Source organism: Wyeomyia smithii, chromosome 2 (assembly GCF_029784165.1).
Source record: "Wyeomyia smithii strain HCP4-BCI-WySm-NY-G18 chromosome 2, ASM2978416v1, whole genome shotgun sequence".
NCBI classification, from domain to species: domain Eukaryota; kingdom Metazoa; phylum Arthropoda; class Insecta; order Diptera; family Culicidae; genus Wyeomyia; species Wyeomyia smithii.
The window spans coordinates 244,994,799-245,022,316 of NC_073695.1; the positions used below are offsets into that span (position 1 = coordinate 244,994,799).

At 41.6% G+C, this 27,518-nt stretch overlaps 2 protein-coding genes across 6 annotated transcripts in view; one reads left to right on the top strand and one right to left on the bottom strand.

Moving 5' to 3' along the window:
* The window catches only part of LOC129724635 (neuroglobin-like), a 397,507-nt gene that overhangs the window by 31,776 nt on the left and 338,213 nt on the right, over positions 1 to 27,518 (top strand). The gene's annotated exons all lie outside the window — the stretch shown is intronic.
* Positions 1 to 27,518, bottom strand: part of LOC129724634 (echinoderm microtubule-associated protein-like 2) — an 85,829-nt gene that overhangs the window by 12,970 nt on the left and 45,341 nt on the right. For 2 of the 4 annotated variants that reach the window (XM_055679694.1, XM_055679693.1), the window contains 2 exons: positions 25,970 to 26,209; positions 25,569 to 25,905 (listed from right to left, as the gene is read on the bottom strand). In XM_055679694.1, the coding sequence (XP_055535669.1) occupies positions 25,569 to 25,905; positions 25,970 to 26,209 (577 nt within the window). Of the gene's footprint in view, positions 1 to 25,568; positions 25,906 to 25,969; positions 26,210 to 26,341; positions 26,674 to 27,518 lie in introns of those variants that run through there. The other 2 variants (XM_055679695.1, XM_055679696.1) reach the window with 2 other exon arrangements.

Genomic DNA, 27,518 nt, shown 5'->3' on the forward strand with positions numbered 1-27,518 from the left:
TATAAGCGTGTTAGTAGTGTGCGTTGATGCGATTTTGAGTGGTTTATTTGAATTTTTCAAAATTGCTTTTTTGTTCGAATGTGCCCCGGGTGTGGGGCAGTTTCGGACAGTCCTGGGGCACTTTCGGACAGCGAAGAAAAACTTTTCTAGATTAATGAAAATTTTGTGTTTTTAACTATTTCTTCCATATAAGCAGAGACTGAGATCAGATGCATTACAAACCTTAAAACTTATCCTTTCATTTCAAATTTATCTCTTGAAATAAAAACAGAACAAACTGATATAAGAACTATGTCATTTTCTCAGCAATATTTGATTGGTTCAAAGTGCAATGACATTCGTTGTTTTGCTTTTGTCTCGATTAGACGCAAATTGTTTATCTCCGTTTGATTCGCAAAATAACAATACACGAGTTACGGGTACGGGTGTTTTTTTTTCGATTAGTTTTTTGTGCTGTGCGATAACAATAGACTGCAGTATATCGGCAGAAACATCTTCTGCACACTGGTAGGGGCAGGCTACCCCGCCAGTGATCTGATACGCAGCTGATATATCAGCAAGAATAATTCTCCCGCACCGCTGTTACCCCGCTAGCAGCACGGACCATCATACGATCGAGCGAGTGGAAGTCAACTACAAGTGGCATCTACAAGGCCACTGTGTCACAACGCGAAGCTGGATCGTCATTGTTTGTTCTGCGGAGACACTCGATTGATCCTACTATCAGCTGTGAGGTCGTTCGGTGAAGTATTCACTTTAGAATTTTTATCATTATTAATATTATTACTATTAATATTATTATTATTATAATTATTATTATTATTATTGTTTTTTTTTTTTTTTCTTCACATAACATTTATTTGACACGGCACAAATACAATTTAATGTTTAACGGCGCCAATTATATCTGATGACTTAAAAACTAAAGCAAATTTTTTATCCTCGCTGCCGACTACGAGCTGAAATTAAGTCTAACTTAAAACTAGCATGGGATTTCCAATCAGTGTTTTGTTGTTCAATGGTCGTCTGATAATCGTCGAATGGCATGTATGGATTCGTTCTGCTGAGCCACGATGTCGTGAGTTGGGACAGAGGCTCGTAGTCCTTGGGTCCTGGTTCTATTGTGCGGGGTCTGGTTGCTGGTTTTGTGCTTAAGGTTCAAACGTGTTCTTGTCGTTTTGTTGGGTGTAGACGGAGGGGAACGGGACTAGACTGGGGCGTGGATGGATTTCAGGAAAACGTATATAAGGGACATGTATGATAGATCACGGCTCGCCAAGACATCACGAACAGGAACAGCCGGCTGTCTACCCTCGGCCTGCAGGGAAGCTATTAATTTAGACCTGGCGTCACGGTGTACAGGGCATGACCAAACCACATGCTCTATGTCGTGATAACCTTCACCACAGGCACAGATACCACTTTCCCCGAGCCCAACACGACGGAGGAGCGCGTCAAATCTATAGTGATTGGACATAAGCCGGGACATCACGCAAATGAAATCCCGACCTACATCCAACCCCTTGAACCACGGGTTCGTCGTTACTTTGGGGATTATGGAATGTAACCACCTTCCCAATTCCCCTCTGGTCCAAGCATTTTGCCAACTGATGATCGTATTCTGACGTACAAGTGCGAAAAATTCATTAAAGGCAATTGGTCTTTCATAAATATCACCGTTTGTTGCGCCCACCTTAGCCAAAGAGTCCGCTTTCTCATTACCCGGTATCGAGCAGTGAGAAGGGACCCACGCTAAGGTAATCTGAGTAGATTTTTCGGATAAAGCACTCAGATGTTCCCGTATTTTCCCCAGGAAATACGGAGAGTGCTTAACATCTTTCATCGATCGGAGAGCCTCAATGGAACTGAGACTGTCCGTAAAGATGAAATAATGGTCCGTGGGCATTTTTTCGATAATCCCTAGGGTGTACTGAATTGCAGCTAATTCTGCGACGTAAACAGAAGCAGGATTATCGAGCTTATGGGAGACGGTTAAATTGTTATTGAAGATACCGAAGCCAGTGGACCCATCAAGAAGTGATCCGTCAGTGTAGTACATATTGTCGCAGTTGATGTTTCGATATTTATTGGAAAAAATTTTAGGGATCTGCTGCACGCGTAAATGATCCGGGATTCCACGAGTTTCTTCTATCATGGATGTATCGAAAAACACAGTAGAATCAGAAGTATTTGATAAGTCGACACGATTTGGAATATTCGAAGAAGGGTTAATATTTTGGGACATGTGATTGAAATACAATGTCATAAAACGGGTTTGAGAATGAAGTTCGATTAACCTTTCAAAATTTTCAATCACGGGACGGTTCAAGACCTCACATTTGATTAGAATACGAGAAGACAGGCTCCAGAAGCGGTTTTTCAATGGTAGTACTCCAGCTAAAACCTCCAAACTCATCGTATGGGTCGACTGCATGCAACCTAAGGCGATACGCAAACAACGATATTGTATTCGCTCCAGTTTGATCAAATGTGTGTTTGCTGCGGAGCGGAAGCAGAAACACCCGTATTCAATAACAGACAATATCGTTGTTTGGTAAAGCCTTATAAGGTCTCCTGGAAGGGCTCCCCACCATTGTCCGGTTATTGTACGAAGAAAATTCACTCTTTGTTGACATTTTTTCATCAGATACCTCACGTGACAACCCCAGGTGCCTTTAGAGTCGAACCAGACACCAAGATATTTGTGTACCAAAACCTGAGAAATCGTTTTACCCATTAATTGTGTTTGAAGCTGAGCAGGTTCATGCTTCCTAGAAAAAACTACTATCTCAGTCTTCTCCGGAGAGAATTCGATACCTAGCTGTAAAGCCCAAGCAGACAAATTGTCCAAGGTATCTTGCAATGGTCCTTGCAAATCGGCAGCTTTGGCTCCTGTAACAGAGATTACACTGTCGTCTGCAAGTTGTCTTATCGTGCATGAATTTGCCAGACATTCGTCGATGTCATTTACATAAAAGTTGTAAAGAAGGGGGCTTAAACATGAGCCCTGGGGAAGACCCATGTAGCTAATGCGAAAAGTTGCCAAATCGCCATGCGTAAAATGCATGTGCTTTTCGGACAACAAATTGTGCAAAAAATTGTTCAAAATTGGAGAAAATCCTTGTCGGTGAAGTTTACCCGAAAGAATGTCAATAGAAACGGAATCAAAAGCCCCCTTAATGTCCAAGAACGCAGACGCCATTTGTTCTTTACGAGCATACGCCAGCTGAATATCTGTTGAAAGCAACGCAAGACAATCATTCGTCCCTTTGGCACGGCGGAAGCCAAATTGAGTTTCTGATAGTAGACCATTTGATTCGACCCAGTGGTCTAAACGACGGAGTATCATTTTTTCCATCAATTTCCGGATACAGGATAGCATTGCAATCGGCCTATAAGAGTTGTGATTAGAAGCTGGTTTCCCTGGTTTTTGGATGGCGATCACCTTCACTTGCCTCCAATCCTGCGGTACAATGTTTTGCTCCAGGAACTTATTGAACAAGTTCAACAAGCGCCTCTTGGCATTGCCGGGTAGATTCTTCAACAAGTTGAATTTGATTCTATCTAATCCAGGCGCGTTATTGTTACAGGACAGGAGGGCAACTGAAAATTCTGCCATCGTAAAAGGTGATTCTATCGCGTCGTGGCCCGGAGACGCATCGCGAACAATATTTTGCTCAGGAACAGAGTCCGGACATACTTTCCTGGCAAAATCAAATATCCACCTACTTGAAGACTCCTCGCTTTCGTTGACCGTTACGCGATTCCGCATTCTTCGGGCTGTGTTCCAAAGAGTGCTCATCGATGTCTCCCTCGACGTCTCGTTCACGAACCGACGCCAATATCCACGTTTCTTTGCTTTAGCCAAGCTTTTAAGCTTGGTATCAAGCTCCGAATACCGTAAATAGTCGCCAGGTATACCTCCCGTCTGGTAGGCCTTAAACGCGTCGGATCTTTGCGTGTAGACATCGGAGCACTCTTGGTCCCACCACGGAGTGGGAGGCCGTTCTTTGACCGTTACGCCGGGATATTTCTTCGTTTGGGCTTGCAACGCGGCGTCGAGAATCAAGCCCGCGAGGAGGTTGTATTCTTCAAGTGGTGAATGATGTTGAATCGACTCGACCGCTTTTGAAATCATTTCCTCGTATAACTTCCAATCGACATTTCGTGTGAGGTCATACGGAATGTCAATTGGTCGCATGCGAGTTGACCCGTTAGTAATTGAAATAAGAATAGGCAAATGGTCGCTACCGTGAGGATCGAGGATTACCTTCCATGTGCAATCCAACCGTAGCGACGTCGAACATAAGGATAGATCCAAAGCGCTTGGGCGCGCTGGAGGTTTCGGGATACTTGTCATTTCACCGTTGTTTAAATTAGTCATGTCGAAGTCATCGCAAAGGTTATAGATTAAAGAGGAGCGGTTATCATTGTATGGGGAACCCCAAGCCACGCCATGAGAGTTGAAGTCTCCCAAAATCAAACGTGGCGAGGGAAGAAGTTCTATTAAATCAAAGAGCAGCCGTTGCCCAACCTGTGCTCTGGGGGGAATATATATTGAGGCAATACAAAGCTCTTTACCTTGTATTGTCATTTGACATGCGACAACTTCGATGCCTGGAATCGAGGGGAGGTTAATACGATAGAAAGAATAGCACTTTTTAATCCCTAAAAGTACTCCTCCATATGGGGTGTCTCGATCAAGGCGAATAATATTAAAATCATGGAAGTTGAGATCAATATTTGAAGTAAGCCAAGTTTCACAAAGGGAAAATGCATCGCATTTGTTTTTATTTATCAAAACTTGAAACGAATCAATTTTTGGTAAAATACTTCTACAATTCCACTGTAAGACAGAGATAGAATCCTTCATATACGCAGTTGAATTAGGCATCGAAGGATACAATCGCTGCAAGGAGAGGCCATTGGGCAGTCAACTGCTTCAAAAATGATCTAACTGTTGGGAGGAATGCTGTAAGAAAAATTTTAATTGGATCGGGTACATTGAAAGTTTCAAAAATCCAGTCCACAATGTCAGAAAATTTCACTAATCCAGAGTTTGTTTCATCAACTGGGAGTGTAAAAGGAGCAACTGGGGTTTTAGATGTTCCTGGCAGTGCTGGGAACTCCTTCTGGGACTTTAAATTTGCCAGCCCAGGAGGAGTTTGCTTCGGTTTTTCCGCAGCACTGTTTGGTTTGTTTGTAACTTTCATTTCACTTTGAGAAATCTTAGGACCTTTTCTGGGAAGTTTAGGAGAGGAAATATTTTTCCTCTTTCTAGACTCCCCAGGATTGGCGTAAGATGCTCCCGCTGGTGAATCGTCAGAATCGGTTTCATCAGAGGACAACAGATCGAAGGGGTTCGAAGTATTATTATTGTCAGTATTATTATTATTATTATTATTATTATTATTATTAGTATTATTTCTATTGTTATTATTATTAGTATTACTGTTTTTTTTTTGATCCATTGTAGTTTGAAATATTGTTTTTAAAATTTAATAGCAACTGTTCGATCCCCCCACACACATTCGAATATTTATCGTTTGTGTGCGGTAGAGCGTAACGCTCCCGCAAAATGGACGACATGCAGGTGCAACTTTTTCTGGATGTGGAAACAAATGGGGAAGAAATTGAAATTTCCCCCAGCAGATCTCCCTTACCTTCACCAGTACCACCCCCGCTACCTAGCCCCGTACCAAGGGTACCGGAAATACGGGTAAAAGCTTACCCAGATTCCGCTAGCGGTCCCTACGTTGCTAACTTCCGGCCCATAAAAAAACCTTTGAATATAATTCAAATAGGCAAAGACCTGGCAAAACAGTTTTCAGCCGTAACCGAGATTACGAAGGTGAGGCCGAACAAACTGCGAGTTGTCGTGAGTAGCTTGAAGCAAGCAAACGAAATTGCTAGCTACGAGCTCTTTACAAGGGCGTACCGCGTGTACATCCCTGCCAAGGACGTGGAGATCGACGGTGTGGTTACCGAAGGAAGCCTCACGGTCGATGACATTTTGCGTCACGGGGTTGGCTGCTTCAATAACCCCCTGATTCAAGATGTAAAGATACTGGATGTCAAGCAATTGCATTCAGTATTCATCGAAGGAGGGAAGAAGAAATTCTTCCCTTCGGATTCCTTCCGTGTAACATTCGCCGGATCCGCACTGCCGAACTACATCTCTTTGGACAGGGTTCGTCTGCCTGTACGCCTGTTCGTACCGCGGGTCATGCATTGCCAAAACTGCAAGCAGTTAGGTCATACAGCCACCTACTGCTGCAACAAGGCACGCTGCAGCAAGTGCGGAGGCAATCATGCTGAGACCGCTTGCTGTGAGGATACTGAAAACTGTCTTTACTGCGAGGGAACTCGGCATGATCTTTCGGCGTGTCCCGCGTACAAACAGCGCGAGGAAAAAATTAAGCGTTCCCTCAAGGAACGATCAAAGCGCTCTTTTGCAGAAATGCTTAAGAGGGCTGAGCCACCCTCGACAGGAAACATCTTTTCCTTTCTGCCAACCGATGAGGGTACATCTGACGATCCCGTCGAAGGGTGCTCTTATGCCATGCCAGAAGGATCTAGGAAGAGGAGATTGATCAACTCTCCTAATCTTTCTCGCAGAGGTCGCGAGATAACCCCTAGCGGAATGACCAATAAGCCAACACAAAAAGCAAGCGGTGAAGAAAAACCGAAGCAAGTACCTCCCGGTTTTAATTTAAAATCAAACCAGGAGTACCCACCGCTTCCTGGGGCACCAAAAACCCCTCGTGCACCCATTTCTCGATCAGAAGATAAAAAAAACAGGGTTCGTAAAATTTTCTGAAATTGTGGACTGGATATTTAAAACATTCAACATACCAGATCCCCTACAAAATATTCTTCTTGCCCTTCTTCCTACAGTGAAAACCTTTTTGAAGCAACAAGCAGCAACTTGGCCCCTCATTTCAGCTATCGTATCTTTCGATGACAAATACGGCGAAAGAGGTTAGGAATTTTATCACTGTATTACAGTGGAATTGCAGAAGTATCATCCCCAAGTTCGATCTATTTTCTCATTTAATAAATACACACAATTGTGACGCATTTGCGCTCTGTGAAACTTTTCTCAATTCAAACAATCAACTCAATTTCCACGATTTTAACATTATTCGTCGAGATCGAGACTCACACGGTGGAGGGGTACTTTTAGGGATTAAAAAGTGCTATTCCTTCTTCCGAATCGACCTCCCCTCGATCTCGAATATTGAAGTCGTTGCCATTCAAACGAATATGATTTAGAAAAGACCTATGCCTTGTTTCGTTATATATCCCTCCTCCCGCGCGGCATCTCACTGATATAGCAGAGTTGCTTCCCGCGCCTTTTTTGATATTGGGAGATTTTAATTCTCACTGTTCGCTATGGGGGTCGCTGTACGACGACAACCGATTTTCTTTAATCTGTAACTTAATCGACGACTTCAATATGACAGTTTTGAATACTGGGGAAGCGACACGTGTACCTAATCCTTCAGCACGTGAAAGCGTGCTTGACCTATCCCTTTGCTCGACATCACTAGCGTTAGATTGCCGGTGGAAAGGAATCAACGATCCCCACGGTAGTGATCACCTACCAATCGTTATCTCAATTGCTAATGGGTCAACTCCAACGGATCCAATCAATATTGCGTATGACCTCACACGTAACATTGATTGGAAGTCTTATGAGACTATAATATCGCAAAGAATCGAGTCCCACGAGGAACTTCCTCCGGAGGAAGAATACGCGTTCCTTTCTGGCTTGATCATCAACGCCGCGACTCAAGCTCAGACGAAACCGATACCCGGGGTAACGATTAGACAGCGACCTCCCAACAAATGGTGGGACAAAGAGTGCTCTGAGCTGTACGCGCGAAGGTCCGCGGCGTATAAGGACTACCGGGAGTACGGCGCTGTCAACCTACTTCGAAAGTACGAGGCACTGGGCAGGCAGATGAAGAGCTTAGTAAAGGCGAAAAAACGCGGGTACTGGCGGCGGTTCGTAAACGCGTTGTCGAGGGAAACAGCGATGAGCACTTTTTGGGATACCGCCAGACGCATGCGGAATCGAAACGTTTCGAATGAGTCCGAGGAGTATTCAGATCGCTGGATACTCGATTTTGCCAAAAAGGTCTGTCCGGACTCTGTCCCCGAACAGAAGACCTTTCGCGACGCGTTTTTAGTAGCTACGGAAGAGCCTCCATTTTCGATGTTGGGATTTTCAATGGCTCTCCTCTCGTGCAACAATAAAGCTCCAGGGTTGGATAGAATCAAATTCAACTTGTTGAAGAATCTACCCGACTCTGCAAAAAGACGCTTGTTGAACTTGTTCAACAAGTTCCTTGAGCTAAACATTGTTCCGCACGACTGGAGGGAGGTAAAAGTCATTGCTATTCAAAAACCCGGGAAACTTCACTCGCAGGGACTTTCACCAAATTTGAATAATTTTTTGCTCAATTTGTTGTCAGAAAAGCATATGTATTTCTCACATGGTGATTCGACAACTTCCCGAATTAGTTACATGGGTCTTCCCCAGGGCTCATGTTTAAGCCCTCTCTTATATAATTTTTACGTCAATGACATCGATAAATGTCTTGCAAATTCATGCACGCTACGGCAACTTGCAGACGATAGCGTTGTATAAATTACTGGAAGCGAGGCTAACGATCTGCAAGGACCATTGCAAGATACCTTAGACAATTTGTCTGAATGGGCTCTTAAGCTGGGTATCGAATTCTCTCCGGAGAAAACTGAGCTAGTCGTTTTTTCTAGGAAGCATAACCCAGCTCAGCTGCAGCTCCTACTAACGGGTAAAACAATCACTCAGGTTTTAGTTGCTAAATATCTCGGGGTCTGGTTCGACTCTAAATGCACCTGGGCTTGCCATATTAGGTATCTGACACGAAAATGCCAACAGAGGATTAATTTTCTTCGTACGATTACCGGAACCTGGTGGGGAGCCCACCGGTTACTTACCGGTTGCTAATTCGATGCACAGTTATGAACCCATTAGTAATTGAAAATTTCGAGAGGTTGGTCGACCTTCAATCTCAATCCAGATTTATGATTTTATATTTTGACTATATGGCTCAAGATATTAATCCTTCTTCATACGATTTCTCCAATGTCGCACTTTTAGATACTTCTAATAATGCTATATTCTTCGACACCACCATGAAAGAAGATATTATTGGTATCCCGGATCAATTGCGACCGCAAGAGATCCCTAAGATTTTTTCCAATAAGTTCAAACATGTTAGTTGTGATAAAATGTTTTACACTGACGGATCTAATCTAGATGAGTCCACTGGCTTCGGTGTTTTTCACGAAAGTTTTATCGCCTCCTACAAACTCGATGCTCCTGCTTCCGTGTACGTCGCAGAACTTGCTGCTATGCAGTACTCTCTTGGGATCATCGAAACCCTACCCATAGACCACTACTTCATCTTCACAGACAGTCTCAGTGCCATTGAGGCTCTGCGATCGATGAAGACTGTGAAGCACACCCCTTATTTCCTGGGGAAAATACGGCTGTTTTTTAGTGCTTTAACAGATAAAAAATACCGGGTTACCTTAGCGTGGGTACCTTCTCATTGTTCCATTCCGAGCAATGAAAAGGCTGACGCTTTAGCTAAGGTGGGTGCTATTGATGGCGATATTTATGTAAGACCAATTGCCTATGATGAATTTTATAGCATTTTGCGTCAGAGAACACTCAACAGTTGGCAATTATCATGGAACTCAGATGAACTGGGACGGTGGCTACATTCCATTTTTCCTAAGGTATCGACGAAAGCATGGTTCAAGGGGTTGGATGTAGGTCGGGACTTCATTCGCGTGATGTCCAGACTTATGTCCAATCACTATACGTTAAACACGCATCTCTTTCGTATAGGGCTTGTAGACAGTAATCACTGCGTTTGTGGCGATGGCTACCATGACATCGAGCATGTTGTTTGGTCGTGTACCGAATACTGTGGTGTTAGGTCCGAGCTTATAGATTCCCTTCGGGCCCGAGGAAAACAACCGAACGTACCCGTTAGAGACATTCTGGGAAGCGGTGATCTCCAGTACATGACACAGCTATACGTGTTCATAAAACACGCTGATATTAAAATATGAAACTCTTCTATCTATTTGTTAGATTACCATTCCCGCTACACGCTGAAAGAAGATGATACACTAAACTGGAGACACTCAAACGAAGACTCGGCATCTTTATGTTCACGCAGACAGCTCAGAACATCACTGCTTAGCCATGTACAAATAAATAAATCGTATAACTCAATATAGTTAAAATCAAAATTGTAACTCCCCTCCTCTCACCTTAAATCCCCACTAGCTCGTAGTCGGCAGCGAGATATAAAAAATGTGCCTCCCTCTTTTCCCTGCTAATTTAGAATTAAAAAAAAATGTACTTGGCTCAGTTAAACATAAATTGTATCGTGCCGTGTCAAATAAACTATTTTAAAACAAAGTGCAATGACTTTTTGTGGTTCTCGTCGTTCGCCAACCTTCCCCTCCCCGCTCGAATGCTACGTCAATTATAGATGTTTAATGAAGTGTTCCAGAACACTGAGAAACAATTTTCCATTCGCCTTGGCGTACTTGAAGGTCAACATCCTAGCTTGCTGGTACATCAATTCATAATTCATATGATAACTTTTGATCAAATATTTCTCCAGCAATGTTTCTTCCACATTCGTAATTAATTGTTGATTTGAGTATTTGGACGAGAAGCTCTCTGATTTTCCCGTTTTTTTTCTTTTCTATGATATTTTAGACGACAGACCAAGGTGTATCTTTTAATTCCGCAGGTATCAGAAACGTGTCTCAAAGACATTGTTCAGTTAGAAACTCTTCCCAGCTCATCTTCATTGATGGTTGCTCTATGGTTTCTCCTTTTAGAGTTCCGAACCATTTTTAGGACTGAAAATCAGACTAAGTCGATATTTATTAGTAAACAAAAATCAAATACAAATTTGATGAGTGTCCGAATGTGCCCCACCACCATTCGAAGACAAACTTAATTTTATCTAATAAATAATATCTTTGTTTCCCCGTTGTTATCACGTTTTCTCATTGCTTATTAGTTACGAACTGAGGTGGTGTGCTTACATTTCTGAATCGTTCACAAAGAAATTAGGGAAATACTTACAACTTCAAGTTCAAACAGTTGAGAACATGAATGAAAAATGGCATTGTGTTGTTTTCGTAAGTAAAAAACAACCAAGGGCTGCCAAACTATATGACAGCTGTTGGTGGGAGGGCTGCCAACTTACCTATATTTTTAGTTTGGTTGAAAATGGCACCATTTATTTTTTTTAAGCTCTGTCCGAAACTGCCCCCCTTTCCTCTAATGTTGCGGACCAACGCACTCTATTCATTGAAACCTGTGCAACGAATGTGTATTGGACATGTATTAGGCTGTTCAAAACCACCACACCAGAGAATCAAAAGCTTTCGTTGAAGCAGTGCAACCAGCAGTCAATACTGATTATTTTGATTTTGACTAGATTGATGCAAATATTAACTGATCGATTCACTTTCATGCATCTGGTCATTCAGAAACATCTTCGAATCGACAACAAAACCGTTGGATTTGTTCAAAACAATTTTTTTTCAGTTGAAACCTGAACCCGACCCGAACCCAAGAATTTTTTTGGGGTCGATCTTTCATGCCAATTTGAGTCTGCCCTAAAGCTTTGAACCTCGAGTAGTATTAAAATATTAGTAATTTTTACAGTTACATGATATAAGACATCATCACTTTAAAATCATGCTTATATGAAATAGACTGGTTTCGGGTTTTCAATTTGTTATTGGCATACGTTCAAAACCAATACAAAGTGTGGGCCGATCCGTAATATTGGTTGGCCCATAATTGTTTATTGTTGTTTCTTGTTTATGTCCTTCAGCCTCATCTAACTTTACAGTCTTAATGAGGGGCGACGGGGAAAAGCCTTGGTGTATAAATCTGGGGTTTCCAGATTTACTAACAAACACATAAAAACCCCATATCTTTTACTCAATTTTACAGAAAATTACTGTTACAGAATTACATAATACATTTACAATCAAAAACATAAACAGTTTTGTCGGGTGAATAAAATTGCACTCCTAACCCTTGGGTTGCTGTCTGGGAACTACGTAGTTGGGCGGTTTTCTCGGTTATGTTGCAGTGTGTACCAGAAAAAAGAACAGGAAGCAAATGCTTTCTGACAATAGACTCCAGCTGGCGACATTTCAGTTTGTTTTTGAACACCGGTACTGATATAGTGTAATCGAATAGCTCGTGGACTTCGTTAAACTGTCGACATATCGAAATTATTGGTTCATTTCGTCCGTATTTGGTTCACCAGAACTTCAACCTCAGCGGGTCTCGCCGGCGTAGAGGAATTGATGGCACATACAAATTTAATTGGTCCAGCATTATAGGAGCGTCAACAACACCTAGCCACAGTTTTACCGCGAATATTGCTCTGATCGAGTCACGCCTGCTGCAGTGTTTCCATTCCAAGAAGCTTGCACCGGATGTCGTAATGCGGTATGTTGGCTGCATTGTTCCACGAAAGCAGTCTGAGGGCAAATCTCGTGAATTTCTTCTTGACAGCTTCGAACCGGGCGATCCAAAGATCCGTGTAAGGACTCCATACTACGCATGCAGTCTCGAGGGATGATCGTACAAGTGAATAGTACAGTGATCGCAAACTGCATGATAAATTCCAGATTGCGGTTTGCTTTTGCAATTACGTTTGAATAATGATCGCGAAAAGTAAGACTTGTGTCCAGGATGACCCCCAGATCCTTCACTGAATCTACACGCTTAAGATGAGTGCCACAGATTTGCTAATTCCATATGATTGGTGCAGTTTTACGGGTAAACGATTTAATACAACATTTTTGGGCACTGATAGTCATGCGGTTTCTCAGGCACCAATCTTGAAAGAGATCGATCATCCGCTTGCAATCTTCAATGTTCCGTATTATTAGATATATTTTCAAGTCGTCAGCGTACACTAAACTAGCTTCAGGTGGAAGCAAGCGGGATATGTCGTTGAAAAATAACGAGAATAATAATGGACTAAGGTTGCTGCCTTGGGGAACGCCAGAGCTGTTAGTGAAATAATCGGATTTTTCCCGCAGCAAGCGACGCAAAGGCGACGGTTAACCAGGTATGATTCTAGCCAACGTGTGTCAGAGCAACTATTGTACGTTTTGAGAGGACACATTGGTTGATTGAGGCTTGAACTTTTACGTGTTTTTTTACCATTTCATCATCACACGACGAGACGGTATGCTTGATGAAATTTTTGCAGAACAATGATTTGACGTTTAGCGAACTTCTCCAAAGAATCCAAAGAGTCTGATTAGATTCTTCAAACGGTTGTAGTGAACCAAGAATTTGAGGAAGGTGCGAGTTTAAAAGAAGCCATAACGCACAAACTATGGTCATTCACCTACTACTGCTGGAAAAAATTGGAAACGCCATCAAGGGACAATCAAAATCCTCCTCAATTGAATCAGTGAACAGCGGAAAATATTTTCATAAAGAAGTAATGCCTTACGAACTAACGTGTCAGTTGATTAAAAATATCCAAAAGTTGATATAGAACATAATGTCTAATACACTCGTTGTTTTGCTTTCGTCTTGATTAGACGCAAATTGTTTATCTCCGTTTGATTCGCAAAATAACAATACACGAGTTATCGTACGGGTGTTTTTTTTTTTCGATTAGTTCTTGTGTGCGATAACAATAGCCTGCAATATATCGGCAGAAACATCTTCTGCACACTGGTAGGGGCAGGCTACCCCGCCAGTGATCCGATACGCAGCTGATATATCAGCAAGAATAATTCTCCCGCACCGCTGTTACCCCGCTAGCAGCACGGACCACCATACGATCGAGCGAGTGGAAGTCAACTACAAGTGGCATCTACAAGGTCGCGTGTAGGATACGGCCACTGTGTCACAACACGAAGCTGGATCGTCATTGTTTGTTCTGCGGAGACGCTCGATTAATCCTACTATCAGCCGTGAGGTCGTGACTTAGACGTTCGGTGAAGTATTCACTTTAGAATTTTTATCATTATTATTAATAGTATTATTATTATTGTTATTATTATAATTATTATTACTATTATTATTATTATTATCATTATTATTATTGTTATTATTATTATTATTATTATTATTATTATTATTATTATAACTATTGTTATTAGTATTAGTATTACTGCCTTTTTTTAAATTTTGATCCATTGTAGTTTGAAAAATTGTTTTTAAAATTTAATAGCAACTACTTGACCCCCCCTCACATTCGAATATTTATCGTTTGTGTGCGGTAAAGCGTAACGCTCCCGCAAAATGGACGACATGCAGGTGCAACTATTCCTGGATGTGGAAACAACTGGGGAAGAGATTGAGATCTCCCCCATCAATTCCCCTCTACCTTCCCCGCTACCTAGCCCCGTACCAAGGGTACCGGCAACACGGGTGAAAGCTTACCCAGATGCTTCGAAAGGTCCGTTCGTAGTTTACTTCAGGCCCATAAAGAAGCCTCTAAATATAATTCAAATCGGCAAGGACCTGGCAAAACAGTTTTCGGACGTAACCGAAATTACAAAGGTTAGACCGAACAAACTGCGAGTTGTTGTGAGTAGCTTGAAGCAAGCAAACGCAATTGCTAGCTACGAGCTCTTCACGAGAGAGTACCGCGTGTACATCCCTGCCAAGGACGTGGAGATCGACGGTGTGGTTACCGAAGGAAGCCTCACGGTCGATGACATTTTGCGTCACGGGGTTGGCTGCTTCAAGAACCCCCTGATTCAAGATGTAAAGATACTGGATGTCAAGCAATTGCATTCAGTATCCATCGAAGAAGGGAAGAAGAAATTCTTCCCTTCGGATTCCTTCCGTGTAACATTCGCCGGATCCGCACTGCCGAACTACATCTCTTTGGACAGGGTTCGTCTGCCTGTACGCCTGTTCGTACCGCGGGTCATGCATTGCCAAAACTGCAAGCAGTTAGGTCATACAGCCACCTACTGCTGCAACAAGGCACGCTGCAGCAAGTGCGGAGGCAATCATGCTGAGACCGCTTGCAGTGAGGATACTGAAAAGTGTCTTTACTGCGAGGGAACTCGGCATGACCTTTCGGCGTGTCCCGCGTACAAACAGCGCGAGGAAAAAATAAAGCGTTCCCTCAAGGAACGATCAAAGCGCTCTTTCGCAGAAATGCTGAAGAGTGCTGAGCCACCCTCGACAGGAAACATCTTTTCCTTTTTGCCAACCGATGAGGGTACATCTGACGATCCCCTCGAAGGGTGTTCTTATGCCATGCCAGAAGGATCTAGGAAGAGGAGAATGATCAACTCTCCTAATCTTTCTCGCAAAGGTCGCAAGATAACCCCTAGCGGAATGACCAATAAGCCAACACAAAAAGGAAGCGGTGAAGAAAAACCGAAGCAAGTACCTCCCGGTTTTAATTTTAAATCAAACCAGGAGTACCCACCGCTTCCTGGGGCACCAAAAACCCCTCGTGCACCCATTTCTCGATCAGAAGATAAAAAAGAAACAGGGTTCATAAAATTTTCTGATATTGTGGACTGGATATTTAAAACATTCAACATACCAGATCCCCTACAAAATATTCTTCTTGCCCTTCTTCCTACAGTGAAAACCTTTTTGATGCAACTAGCAGCAACTTGGCCCCTCATTTCAGCTATCATATCTTTCGATGACTAATACGGCGAAAGAGGTTAGGAATTTTATCACTGTATTACAGTGGAATTGCAGAAGTATCATCCCCAAATTCGATCTATTTTCTCATTTAATAAATACATACAATTGTGACGCATTTGCGCTCTGTGAAACCTTTCTCAATTCAAACGATCAACTCAATTTCCACGATTTTAACATTATTCGTCGAGATCGAGACTCACACGGTGGAGGGGTACTTTTAGGGATTAAAAAGTGCTATTCCTTCTTCCGAATCGACCTCCCCTCGATCTCGAATATTGAAGTCGTTGCCATTCAAACGAATATGAATGGAAAAGACCTATGCCTTGTTTCGTTATATATGCCTCCATCCGCGCGGATTGAACAGAAGCATCTCACTGATATAGCAGAGTTGCTTCCCGCGCCTTTTTTGATATTGGGAGATTTTAATTCTCACTGTTCGCTATGGGGGTCGCTGTACGACGACAACCGATCTTCTTTAATCTGTAACTTGATCGACGACTTCAATATGACAGTTTTGAATACTGGGGAAGCGACACGTGTACCTAATCCTCCAGCACGTGAAAGCGTGCTTGACCTATCCCTTTGCTCGACATCACTAGCGTTAGATTGCCGGTGGAAAGTAATCAACGATCCCCACGGTAGTGATCATCTTCCAATCGTTATATCAATTGCTAATGGTTCAACTTCCCCGAACCCAATCAATATTTCCTACGACCTTACACGTAATATTGATTGGAAGTGTTATGAGTCTATTATAGCGCAATCTATTGAGACTCACGAGGAACTTCCTCCGGAGGAAGAATACGCGTTCTTAGCTGGCTTGATAATCGACGCCGCGACTCAAGCTCAGACGAAACCGATACCCGGGGTAACGATTAGACAGCGCCCTCCCAACAAATGGTGGGACAAAGAGTGCTCTGAGCTGTACGCGCGAAGGTCCGCGGCGTATAAGGACTACCGGGAGTACGGCACTGTCAACCTGCTTCGAAAGTACGAGGCACTGGGCAGGCAGATGAAGAGCTTAGTAAAGGCGAAAAAACGCGGGTACTGGCGGCGGTTCGTAAACGCGTTGTCCAGGGAAACAGCGATGAGCACTCTTTGGGATACCGCCAGGCGCATGCGGAACCGTGACGTTTCGAATGAAAGCGAGGAGTATTCAGATCGCTGGATACTCGATTTTGCCAAAAAGGTCTGTCCGGACTCTGTACCGGAACAGAAAACCTTTCGCGACGCGTTATTAGTAACTACGGAAGAGCCTCCATTTTCGATGTTGGAATTTTCAATGGCTCTCCTGTCGTGCAACAATAAGGCTCCAGGGTTAGATAGAATAAAATTCAACCTGTTGAAGAATCTACCCGACTCTGCAAAAAGACGCTTGTTGAATTTGTTCAACAAGTTTCTTGAGCTAAATATTGTTCCGCATGACTGGAGGGAGGTAAAAGTCATTGCTATTCGGAAACCCGGGAAACCTGCCTCTGATCACAATTCATATAGGCCGATTGCGATGCTCTCTTGCCTCCGGAAATTAATGGAGAAAATGATCCTCTTACGGTTAGACAAATGGGTCGAAACAAACGGGTTACTTTCAGATACTCAATTTGGCTTTCGCCGGGGCAAAGGGACGAACGATTGCCTAGCGTTGCTTTCTACTGAAATTCAACTTACCTTTGCTCGAAAAGAGCAAATGGCTTCTGCGTTCATGGATATTAAGGGGGCTTTTGACTCTGTCTCTGTAGAAGTTTTAAGCGCGAAACTTCATTCGCAGGGACTTTCACCAAATTTGAATAACTTTTTGCTCAATTTGTTGTCAGAAAAGCATATGTATTTCTCACATGGCGATTCGACAACTTCCCGAATTAGTTACATGGGCCTCCCCCAGGGCTCATGTTTAAGTCCTCTCTTATATAATTTTTACGTCAATGACATCGATGAATGTCTTGCAAATTCATGCACGCTAAGGCAACTTGCAGACGATAGCGTTGTATCCATTACTGGTAGCAAGGCTAGCGATCTGCAAGGACCATTGCAAGATACCTTAGACAATTTGTCTGAATGGGCTCTTAAGCTGGGTATCGAATTCTCTCCGGAGAAAACTGAGCTGGTCGTTTTTTCTAGGAAGCATAACCCAGCTCAGCTGCAGCTCCTACTAACGGGTAAAACGATCTCTCAGGTTTTAGTCGCTAAATATCTCGGGGTCTGGTTCGACTCTAAATGCACATGGGCTTGTCATATTAGGTATCTGACACAAAAATGCCAACAGAGGATTAATTTTCTTCGTACGATTACCGGAACTTGGTGGGGTGCTCACCCAGGAGACCTTCTAAGGTTATACCAAACAACGATATTGTCAGTTCTTGAGTACGGCTGTTTCTGCTTTCGCTCCGCCGCGAACACGCACATTATAAAATTAGAGAGAATACAATATCGTTGTTTGCGTATTGCCTTGGGTTGCATGCAGTCGACCCATACGATGAGTCTTGAAGTGTTAGCGGGTATTCTTCCGTTGAAACATCGTTTTTGGAATCTCTCTTACCGGTTGCTAATTCGATGCACAGTTATGAACCCATTAGTAATTGAAAATTTCGAGAGGTTGGTCGACCTTCAATCTCAATCCAGATTTATGACTTTATATTTTGACTATATGGCTCAAGATATTAATCCTTCTTCATACGATTCCTCCAATGTCGCACTTTTAGCTACTTCTAATAATGCTATATTCTTCGACACCACCATGAAACAAGACATTTCTGGTATCCCGGATCAATTGCGACCCCAAGAGATCCCTAAGATTTTTTCCAATAAGTTTAAACATGTTAGTTATGATAAAAGGTTTTACACTGACGGATCGAATCTAGATGAGTCCACTGGCTTCGGTGTTTTCCACGAAAATTTTACCGCCTCCTACAAACTCGATGCTCCTGCTTCCGTGTACGTCGCAGAACTTGCTGCTATTCAGTACTCTCTTGGAATCATCGAAACCCTACCCATAGACCACTACTTCATCTTCACAGATAGTCTCAGTGCCATTGAGGCTCTGCGATCAATGAAGCCTGTGAAGCACACCCCGTATTTCCTGGGGAAAATACGGCGGTTTTTAAGTGCTTTAACAGATAAAAATTACCGGGTTACCTTAGCGTGGGTCCCTTCTCATTGCTCGATTCCGGGTAACGAAAAGGCTGACTCTTTAGCTAAGGTGGGTGCTATTGACGGCGATATTTATGAAAGACCATTTGCTTATGATGAATTTTATAGCATTTTGCGTCAGAGAACACTCAACAGTTGGCAATCATCATGGAACTCAGATGAACTGGGACGGTGGCTACATTCCATTTTTCCTAAGGTATCGACGAAAGCATGGTTCAAGGGGTTGGATGTAGGTCGGGACTTCATTCGCGTGATGTCCAGACTTATGTCCAATCACTATACGTTAAACACGCATCTCTTTCGTATAGGGCTTGTAGACAGTAATCACTGCGTTTGTGGCGATGGCTACCATGACATCGAGCATGTTGTTTGGTCGTGTACCGAATACTGTGGTGTTAGGTCTGAGCTTATAGATTCCCTTCGGGCCCGAGGAAAACAACCGAACGTACCCGTTAGAGACATTCTGGGAAGCGGTGATCTCCAGTACATGACACAACTATACGGGTTTATAAAAAATGCTGGCATTAAAATTTGATTTCTTTTATCTATTTGCTAGAATACAATTTCTGTCACAAACTGAAAGAGAATGATACACCCGGCTGGAGACACTAAAATGAAGACTCGGCATCTCTATGTTTACGCAGACACCTCAGACCAAAACTGCTCAAACAGAACATCACTGGTTAGCCACGTACAAATGAATACATTCTGTAATATAAAATAATTAAAAACAAAATTGTAACACCCCTCCTCTCACCTTAAATCCCCACTAGCTCGTAGTCGGCCGCGAGAATAAAGAAAAGGCCTCCCTCTTTTCCCTGCTAATTTAGAATTTAAAAAAAAAATGTACTTGGCTCAGTTAAACATAAATTGTATCGTGCCGTGTCAAATAAACTATTTAAAACTTAAAAATAATGTCTAATAAACTGAGCTCCACAGACAGTTAGCGGGTTTTTTCCTGACTCGACTAACTTCTGCAACAAGAAACGTTCATCTGTAACCGAAGAGAGTCCGAACATTTCTTGAACCCGTAAGTTAAAAAAAAACTATCAGAAAAATGTGTTTTTTTTAAATAATCCTGCATCAAAATTAAACTGACAATTAAAATTGATATCTCTAGAAAATCGAAGCAGATAATGAATTGGTATCAAAGACATTGTAGAGCGGTAAAAACGTTTAATTCGCTTGAAAACAATAATGGTAACCACGTTTTTGGTGAGAAAACAGCAAAATACGTTCGAAACAGTACTATTTTTGAACATTTTTGCTTCCAAAATGTTTGTTGCCTTTCTCCTAGAAAGGTATAGCAATCACTTGCAAAACCGAAAGTATAAAAGTGCTCCAAAGGGCCGAATGGCATATATCACTCGACTAAGCTCGACGAGCTGAGCATTTTCTGTATGTGTGTGTGTATGTGCAGTTTTTTATTCTCACTCACTTTTCTCAGAGATCACAAGCAACCAAAAGTTCGAATTTCACTTAATAAACGAACTTAGAAGTTCACATACAGTTCAGATTTAGTTCCGCGGAACTTTCTTGCTGAACAACAGGACACATTACTTACAAACCGAACTTCATTCTAAATAAAGTACCGTCGATACTTGAAACAACTTGAAAGTTCATAAGAAGCTGCTTGCTCCTCTTCATCGGAACCTTAAAGTTCACATAAAGTTCACGCGTGAACTTCAAACCCCATGAAATCAAAGTTCGGTTAGCATCTTATCCGTACTGTTAAACAGCACGAAAGTTCAAAAGAGCTGCTTGCTCCTCTCTGTTGAAACCTTGAAGTTCACATAAAGTTCACACGTGAACTATAAAACCACCAGAATTGAAGTTCGGTTTATACTTTATCCGTACTGCTAATCAGCACGAAAGTTCAAAAGAAGCTGCTTGCTCCTCTTCATCGGAACCTTGAAGTTCACATAAAGTTCACACGTGAACTTCAAAACCAGGGAAATTAAAGTTCGGTTAACATTTTATCCATACTTTTTTCAGCATGAAAGTTCCGAAGAAGTCTATGTCGTACTTCATTTCTACTTCAAAGTTCATGTTAAGTTCTGCTTCAGGATTAGTGATAAAAATGAGTTTTTCAAAAATAATAACGAAAAGGGGTTTATGATCGGATATTTTTTTATCTAAATCGGAAAAAGAAAACGAGGCTATCACTCCAATGGGTAATATTTAGGTACATAAAAGCTTTCGATATCTAAACATTTTCATTTGTTGCCTTGTAGAAAATCAATTATAAATTCAGCTGTCCTGGGATGTGCACGTCGAAAGAAAAATTAAACCGGATGTAAGCTGTGAATTCCCGATAGAAGAAGATATACACTTGTTTGGGCGTGATGTTCTCATCCCTGTGCATTTGTCCAAATCTTGGGTTCTCTTTACGTACGGCCACAGCATTATGTTTGGAGGTTTGGTTTGGGGGGTATTGGAGGTCCGAATCCATTTTTCAGACACCAACGAGAGTTCTCTATGTCCCAAGGCGCTGGTCGTTTCGACTACGGCAAACGGCATATCTATTGACCGAAAAGTTTCAATCGATTTTGAACAATTATCATATTTTGTTTTTAAAGCTTACCAGAATAATTTTTAATAAACGGTTGGAACGAAAATATTGCTTACACAGCCTTTTTCAATTACATTACCAAAAAACTGCAGCAAAATCATAACAAACTAGAGAAGTGTCAGACGTGAGTTCATATTGCATTCCGCGTGTACTTTTTTTAAACTTGAAAGTTCGGATAAAGTTCCACATCAGCCTTTTCTGAACTTCTGAGTTCGCATGAAGTTGCGAATGTACTTTATCTGAACTTCCAAGCTGAAAGAGAGGCCCGGTATGTTCCTATTTATGAACATGTAGGTAACAAAGAGAAATCAGCACATTAACTAAAACCGATGCTGACATCATATAGCGGGAACGGAGCAGGGGTATGATTTTATGCTTCGAAGAGGAAGGACTCGAGTTCGAAGCTTAGTGTGGTAGTAAGTTGCAAAAAAATCATGAAATTTAATAATAAATAAAACCAGGCATTATTCTTCTGATCAAGAATTTATCCAGCGCGCGATGCTTATCATGGAATTGAACTAACAAAAATAATCAAAAAGGGAAACGATAATTTAAAAAAATGCTAGTTGTTTTTTTTATTTTGAGTGTTTTGAAGTTTTCTTTTCAAGCTGAATAGCGTTCTGTGCAGCGACCTAACCGAACTTAATGTGAACTTTCTAGTTCGGTTTAGAAGCTGCTTTACATGCTACTCGAAGTTTATTCATCAAATGAGAACTTGAAAGTACGGTTAGTTACTTAAAAATCGAGCTGAATAGAATTCTATTCATGATCGATAGCTTGGCTGATTAGGCTATGAAATCTCCTTTTATCCGAACTTTTGGTTACTTGGGATGGCTGGACCGATTTTCATGAAATTAATTGCAAATGAAAGGTCTTGTTGTCTCATAAGACCCTATTAAATTTTATTGTAATCGGATTTATAGTTTAGAGGTTATGTATCAAAATGTCAAAATCATGAAACATCATTATCTCAAAAACTACACAACCGATTTGAACAAAATTGATTTCAAACGAACGGGCTACCTAAAAAACCCTTAACTTTTGAATTTTATGAAGATTGTAGTTGTGGTTCAAAAGTTATGAAAAGAAACGTGTTCTGAAGACTGTTTAATCTCACTCATGTTTCTCAGAGATGGCTGGACCGATTTTCATAAAATCAGTGTCAAATGAAAGGTCTAGTTGCCCCATAAGACCTTATTGATTTGTTTTGCAATCGGACTATTACATTGCCTGTTATGTTTAAAAATGTGGAATCCAGCTATGAAAAGGAACATATTCCGAAGACTACTTGGACTCACTCACTTTTCTCAGAGATGGCTGACCCGATTTCTACAAAATTAGTGTCAACTAATAAGTCTAGCTGCCTCATAACACCCTACTGAATTTTTCCGTAATCGAGCTGTAACTTCGTCTGTAATGTACCGAAATGTGAAAATCACGAAACTTCATTATCTCAGAAACTACACAACCGATTTGATCAATATTATTATCAGATAAGCGGGCTAGTTAAGAGTTAACTGATGAATTATGATTGAACACGTGGTTTCAAAGTTTGGCTGCCCCATACGTTCCCATTTCATTTGATTATAATCGAACTTAAGCAACCGTTATGTATTAAATTGTTAATAAAACAACGAAAGTACGAAACGAAAGATAATAGTATCTCAAAGATTACATGACTTGACATGACAAATAACAAACTTCATAACAATTTGATATGTGGCTCAAAATTTATGGAAAGAGAGGAAATTCAAAGACTATTTAAAACTATACCTGCTTTGATCGATATATGTGGCCTCAACATAATTTAAATGTGGTATCGTACTATTTGAACGTTCCAAATTCATTTATTCCTTGCGATGTGTTCAAAGTCTGCAAATGCACGACGAATTGGCCATAGGATATGATCAAAGTCAAATTACAAATCGTTTGAAAGGATTGGTTTTATCGAAATTACAACCTCCTCGACTTTTGGCTTCTATACATCTCATTAATTCTGAATATATTCATATTGGGTATTCGGCCATTTTCAGCAGATTTTTTGGCATTAATCTGACACCGGAAATACTCATATTGGGAGGTATTTAGTTGTTTTGGTGTCCAGGGTCAATGTTTGGTTTCTATGCATCAAAAAGAAAAAATCCATATTGAGTATTATTCGGTCATTTTCGACTGTCTCATAGAAGTTGCCATTAAGCAATGGTGCCTGAGGTCAATTGTTAGCTCATTGAATCATTCTGGTTCCAGAGATACTCATATTGGATGGTATTTGTTTTTTTAAGGCTATTTTTCACAAACCGGGATTCGCCATCTTGGATTTCAAAATAGTATTTAGGAAAATTTCTGGCCTCTGAGCGTCATTCCGCTTGAATGTTTTTAGAGGTAACAAATATGTCCATATTGGTTCGACGCCCCTCCCTCTTTTGGAAGCACACATTCCTGGGAAACAGCCGAAAAAGATCGAATACCACCCAAATAACGGAAATCGCCATCTTAGACTTCAAAATGGTATCTGTGGTCGATTTTAGCTCCTGTGTATCATTATAGATCCGGATATTGTTATATTGGGTGGAAAGCGGGCATTTTTAGCTGTTTTCCAGAAACCGGAAGTTGCCATCTTACAATCCAAGATGTTGCCTGAGGTCGATTATGGAACATATTTGTTACCTCGAAAAACATTCACATGCTAAATTTGGTTCCCTTTACTAAGTTAGTTCTCGAGATGTGCAGAAATTTGTGTTTAATTTGTATGGCATCCCTCCCTTCCAAAAGAAGGAGGGGTGTCAAAACATTATGAACATATTGTTTACCACTTAAAACATTTATCTGCCAAATTATGTTCCATTTAGTTGATTAGCTCTCGAGATGTGCAGAAATTCGTGTTTCATTTGTATGGAACCCCTCCTTTCCAGAAAAGGGAGAGGTTTTTGACTATTATGGACATATTTGTTACCTCTTAAAACATCCACATGCCAAATTCGGTTTAATTTGCATGGTTTGTTCTTGAGTTATGCAGAAATTTATGTTTCATTTGTATGGGACCCCTCCTTCCAGAAGAGGGAAGGGTTCTCAAACTATCATAGGAACCTTTAAATTTTTCAATTTTTTAAACTTTCGGAAAAAAACAATAGAATTGCATTAAGTGGTGTATGTACATTAAAAGTTAGAGCCACTTCAAGGAAGGGTATTCAATAAACTTAAAACTTGAATAACTCCAAGAAGATTAACGTTAGAGCATATTAGAGCATATGCGTAGAAGAGTTTTTTCATCAAATGTGACCCTTTATCAGCCCCTGAAATAATACTAACTAGGAAACAATCACCACGTATGACAACTAGAATAGTTTTATGATGTAGAACTGTGTCACGACGGAAGCTTCGCTACAGGAGTGTAAAAGGAAAATCTAAAAATGGAAAAGAGAACGAGCGCTATCGCTTTACAAGTCAGCTTAGAGCTTGAGCAAATGAGCTTGTTCCCGTACCTGACTACCTCTAGTTAGTTGATCAGAGACTATTTTAAATTGAAACATTGGCACCTTTAAATGCAGTGCTACAATTAAATTCATTTAACTACGGAAGCTGTTAAAATTTATAGTAAATAATTATATGCTAATGTTCTCCATATAAAAATTCATAGCAGGCAGCATTTAAAGCATAGCGATAATAGGTGCATCTTAATCAGCAATCCATAAGATTTTTATAAACATACAAGCTGACTTTTTTGAAAACGGTGTTATATTCAACAATTGATATTTGTATGTTAGGTAATTGATGCATGGATTCTATTGATTTCCTTGAAATTCATGCAATTAGAATTTTGAAAGTGCATCTCTAAAAAATGCACCCCAACAGTTTCTTTTTATTGATAGAAATGCAGGTAGGCAAGTCTAATCAATTGACTGGTGAATTCACAATCCATGCCAAACTTTTTTATACATAAAAACGGTCTTCGTTAGGTAAAACTTACTTTCCAACCAGATCAAGTAACTCTACAGGAGCGGTTACGAAACGTCAACCGTGATACGCGAGCTTCATCGCTTCATCGGAGCGCGTTCAACGGAGACGCATGATCGAGTCTGACAAGGGCCCACCTACCTTGTACTGTTGACTGCCGGTCCGGGTGAACCACTAACGAAATCACCCGTCGAGCTCCAACGTTTGCCCATGCCTGCTACCCCCGCGGGGGCACCCGCCACGCTGATTCCGCCGACCGATGCGGCCAAGTTCGCCATGTTGGGCTGCTTGGGGGACGGCGATGGAGCCGGTGATATCGAATGGCTGCTCATCGAATCCGAGTGCAGTGATCCATTCGAGTGGTGGATAGCCTTCTGAGCCAAACTGCTCGCCTTCGAGGTAGACATGTTGCGGGACGGGGAATTGGTCACCCGAGATGGCACACGGCCGAACCGCTTCTCGTCGACGCTGGAGTTTACTAAAAACAAATATCGAATATTAGCATGATTTCATCATTTCACCTTCAATGTACAAATACTCACATCGGGTGATAGTATTCCGGGAGAAGCGAAAACTTTTGCTAGACATGGTCGAACTGTTCGGCGAATTGCTGTCCAGCGGTTTGTTACCATCATAGTTGTTATCGATCGTACTGAGCCGCCGCAGCACATCGGCCAGTGTCGATTTCAGGCATACGATTTCATCCTTCTGCTCTAGCACTATCCGCTCCAAATCGTTCACTCGCTCCACCAGACCGGCCTTTTCGGCTTCCAACATTTCCTCTGCAAGCAAAGAAAAAAAATCACAGACCAAATAATCGATTAAATTCGGAACTTTTCAACATCGTTCTTTATCGATTGGCTAATTGGCCGAGATAAGAAATAACATGGTTCGAAAATAGATATAAAGGTTACAATTACGCCATCCTTGCTGAATGTCGTGAATGTCCTTCAGCGGTGAGGACTCGGGTGAAGCAATTGGAGCCTCCTTTGATTTGTCCTCTGCAGCCATAGTATGCCGAGAGCTCGACTGACCGAACAACAACTCATCGGTATCTTCGATCGGCACGGTAACACATTATCACTTTTCGCTTGATTGATAAACGAAGCACACTTGAGCAAAAAGATTTTTTCAGCAGAAACTATCTCCCTGATGTTTGTTTAGCGTATGTTCAACCAGATACATAACAGAAAACTGACAGAACCCCGCCGAGATATAATCATCATTAGTATCGGTCGGCGGCACGGCGGCGATGTGCTGCGCAAGCGTTACGATACGGCTCCCCGGAACGCTGCACAGACATTAGTAGACTGCGGGCAAAACGGTAAACATCAGTCGATATTGGCTGTCATTTCGGTTCATGCTTGTTTCTCTAATATTTGTGTCGCTCTGTTACCGTATAAATACTTTACTTTACGATACGGCCTACTATCGGAATCTTGATATTGATAGCGAGGCAAGTGCTGGTATTTATTAGCAACCTACCCCCCGTCGCTCCCCCCAGACGAAGGTTGTTTGACTATCTTTGATTTCGTTTGCAAACAACGGCGGCAGTGCGGGTGCGTGTCGCGTTATCAATTTATTTTTGATCGAGTTTAATTTGCAGCTTACTAGATTTCGCCCAATATCGTACAGCTTCGTGGGGTAACGCAAACATTATCAGCGGCTGTCGCTGCGAATTGCTAATTCGATGCCTCGCACAGCTTGTACAGTACGAGAGTGAAAAAAAATCACCGTACCCAAAAAATGATGAGCCGTTTGTAACAGAGGCAAGATAACCTAAAACCGACCTGTGGTCTGTTCCTGATTTCACTACTCGTGTTGCCACACATTGTGACGCACACTGTAACTGATGCAGAATCGCAAAATGCGTAAACAGAATCACAACTCAAAATCATTAACATCAAAGAGATTAAAAACTAGAATATAATAAAAACAAGTTTCACATTTTTTTGACAGAAAGAAACAGGTGTGAATTAAGAATATAAAAATTCAAACATGGAAAAAGGGGTCCGGTTTTGAGTGTTTATAGCTCAGCCGTTTCTCATCAGTTTCAGGAGCTTTTAGCATCAAACGATCGGATGTTTTACC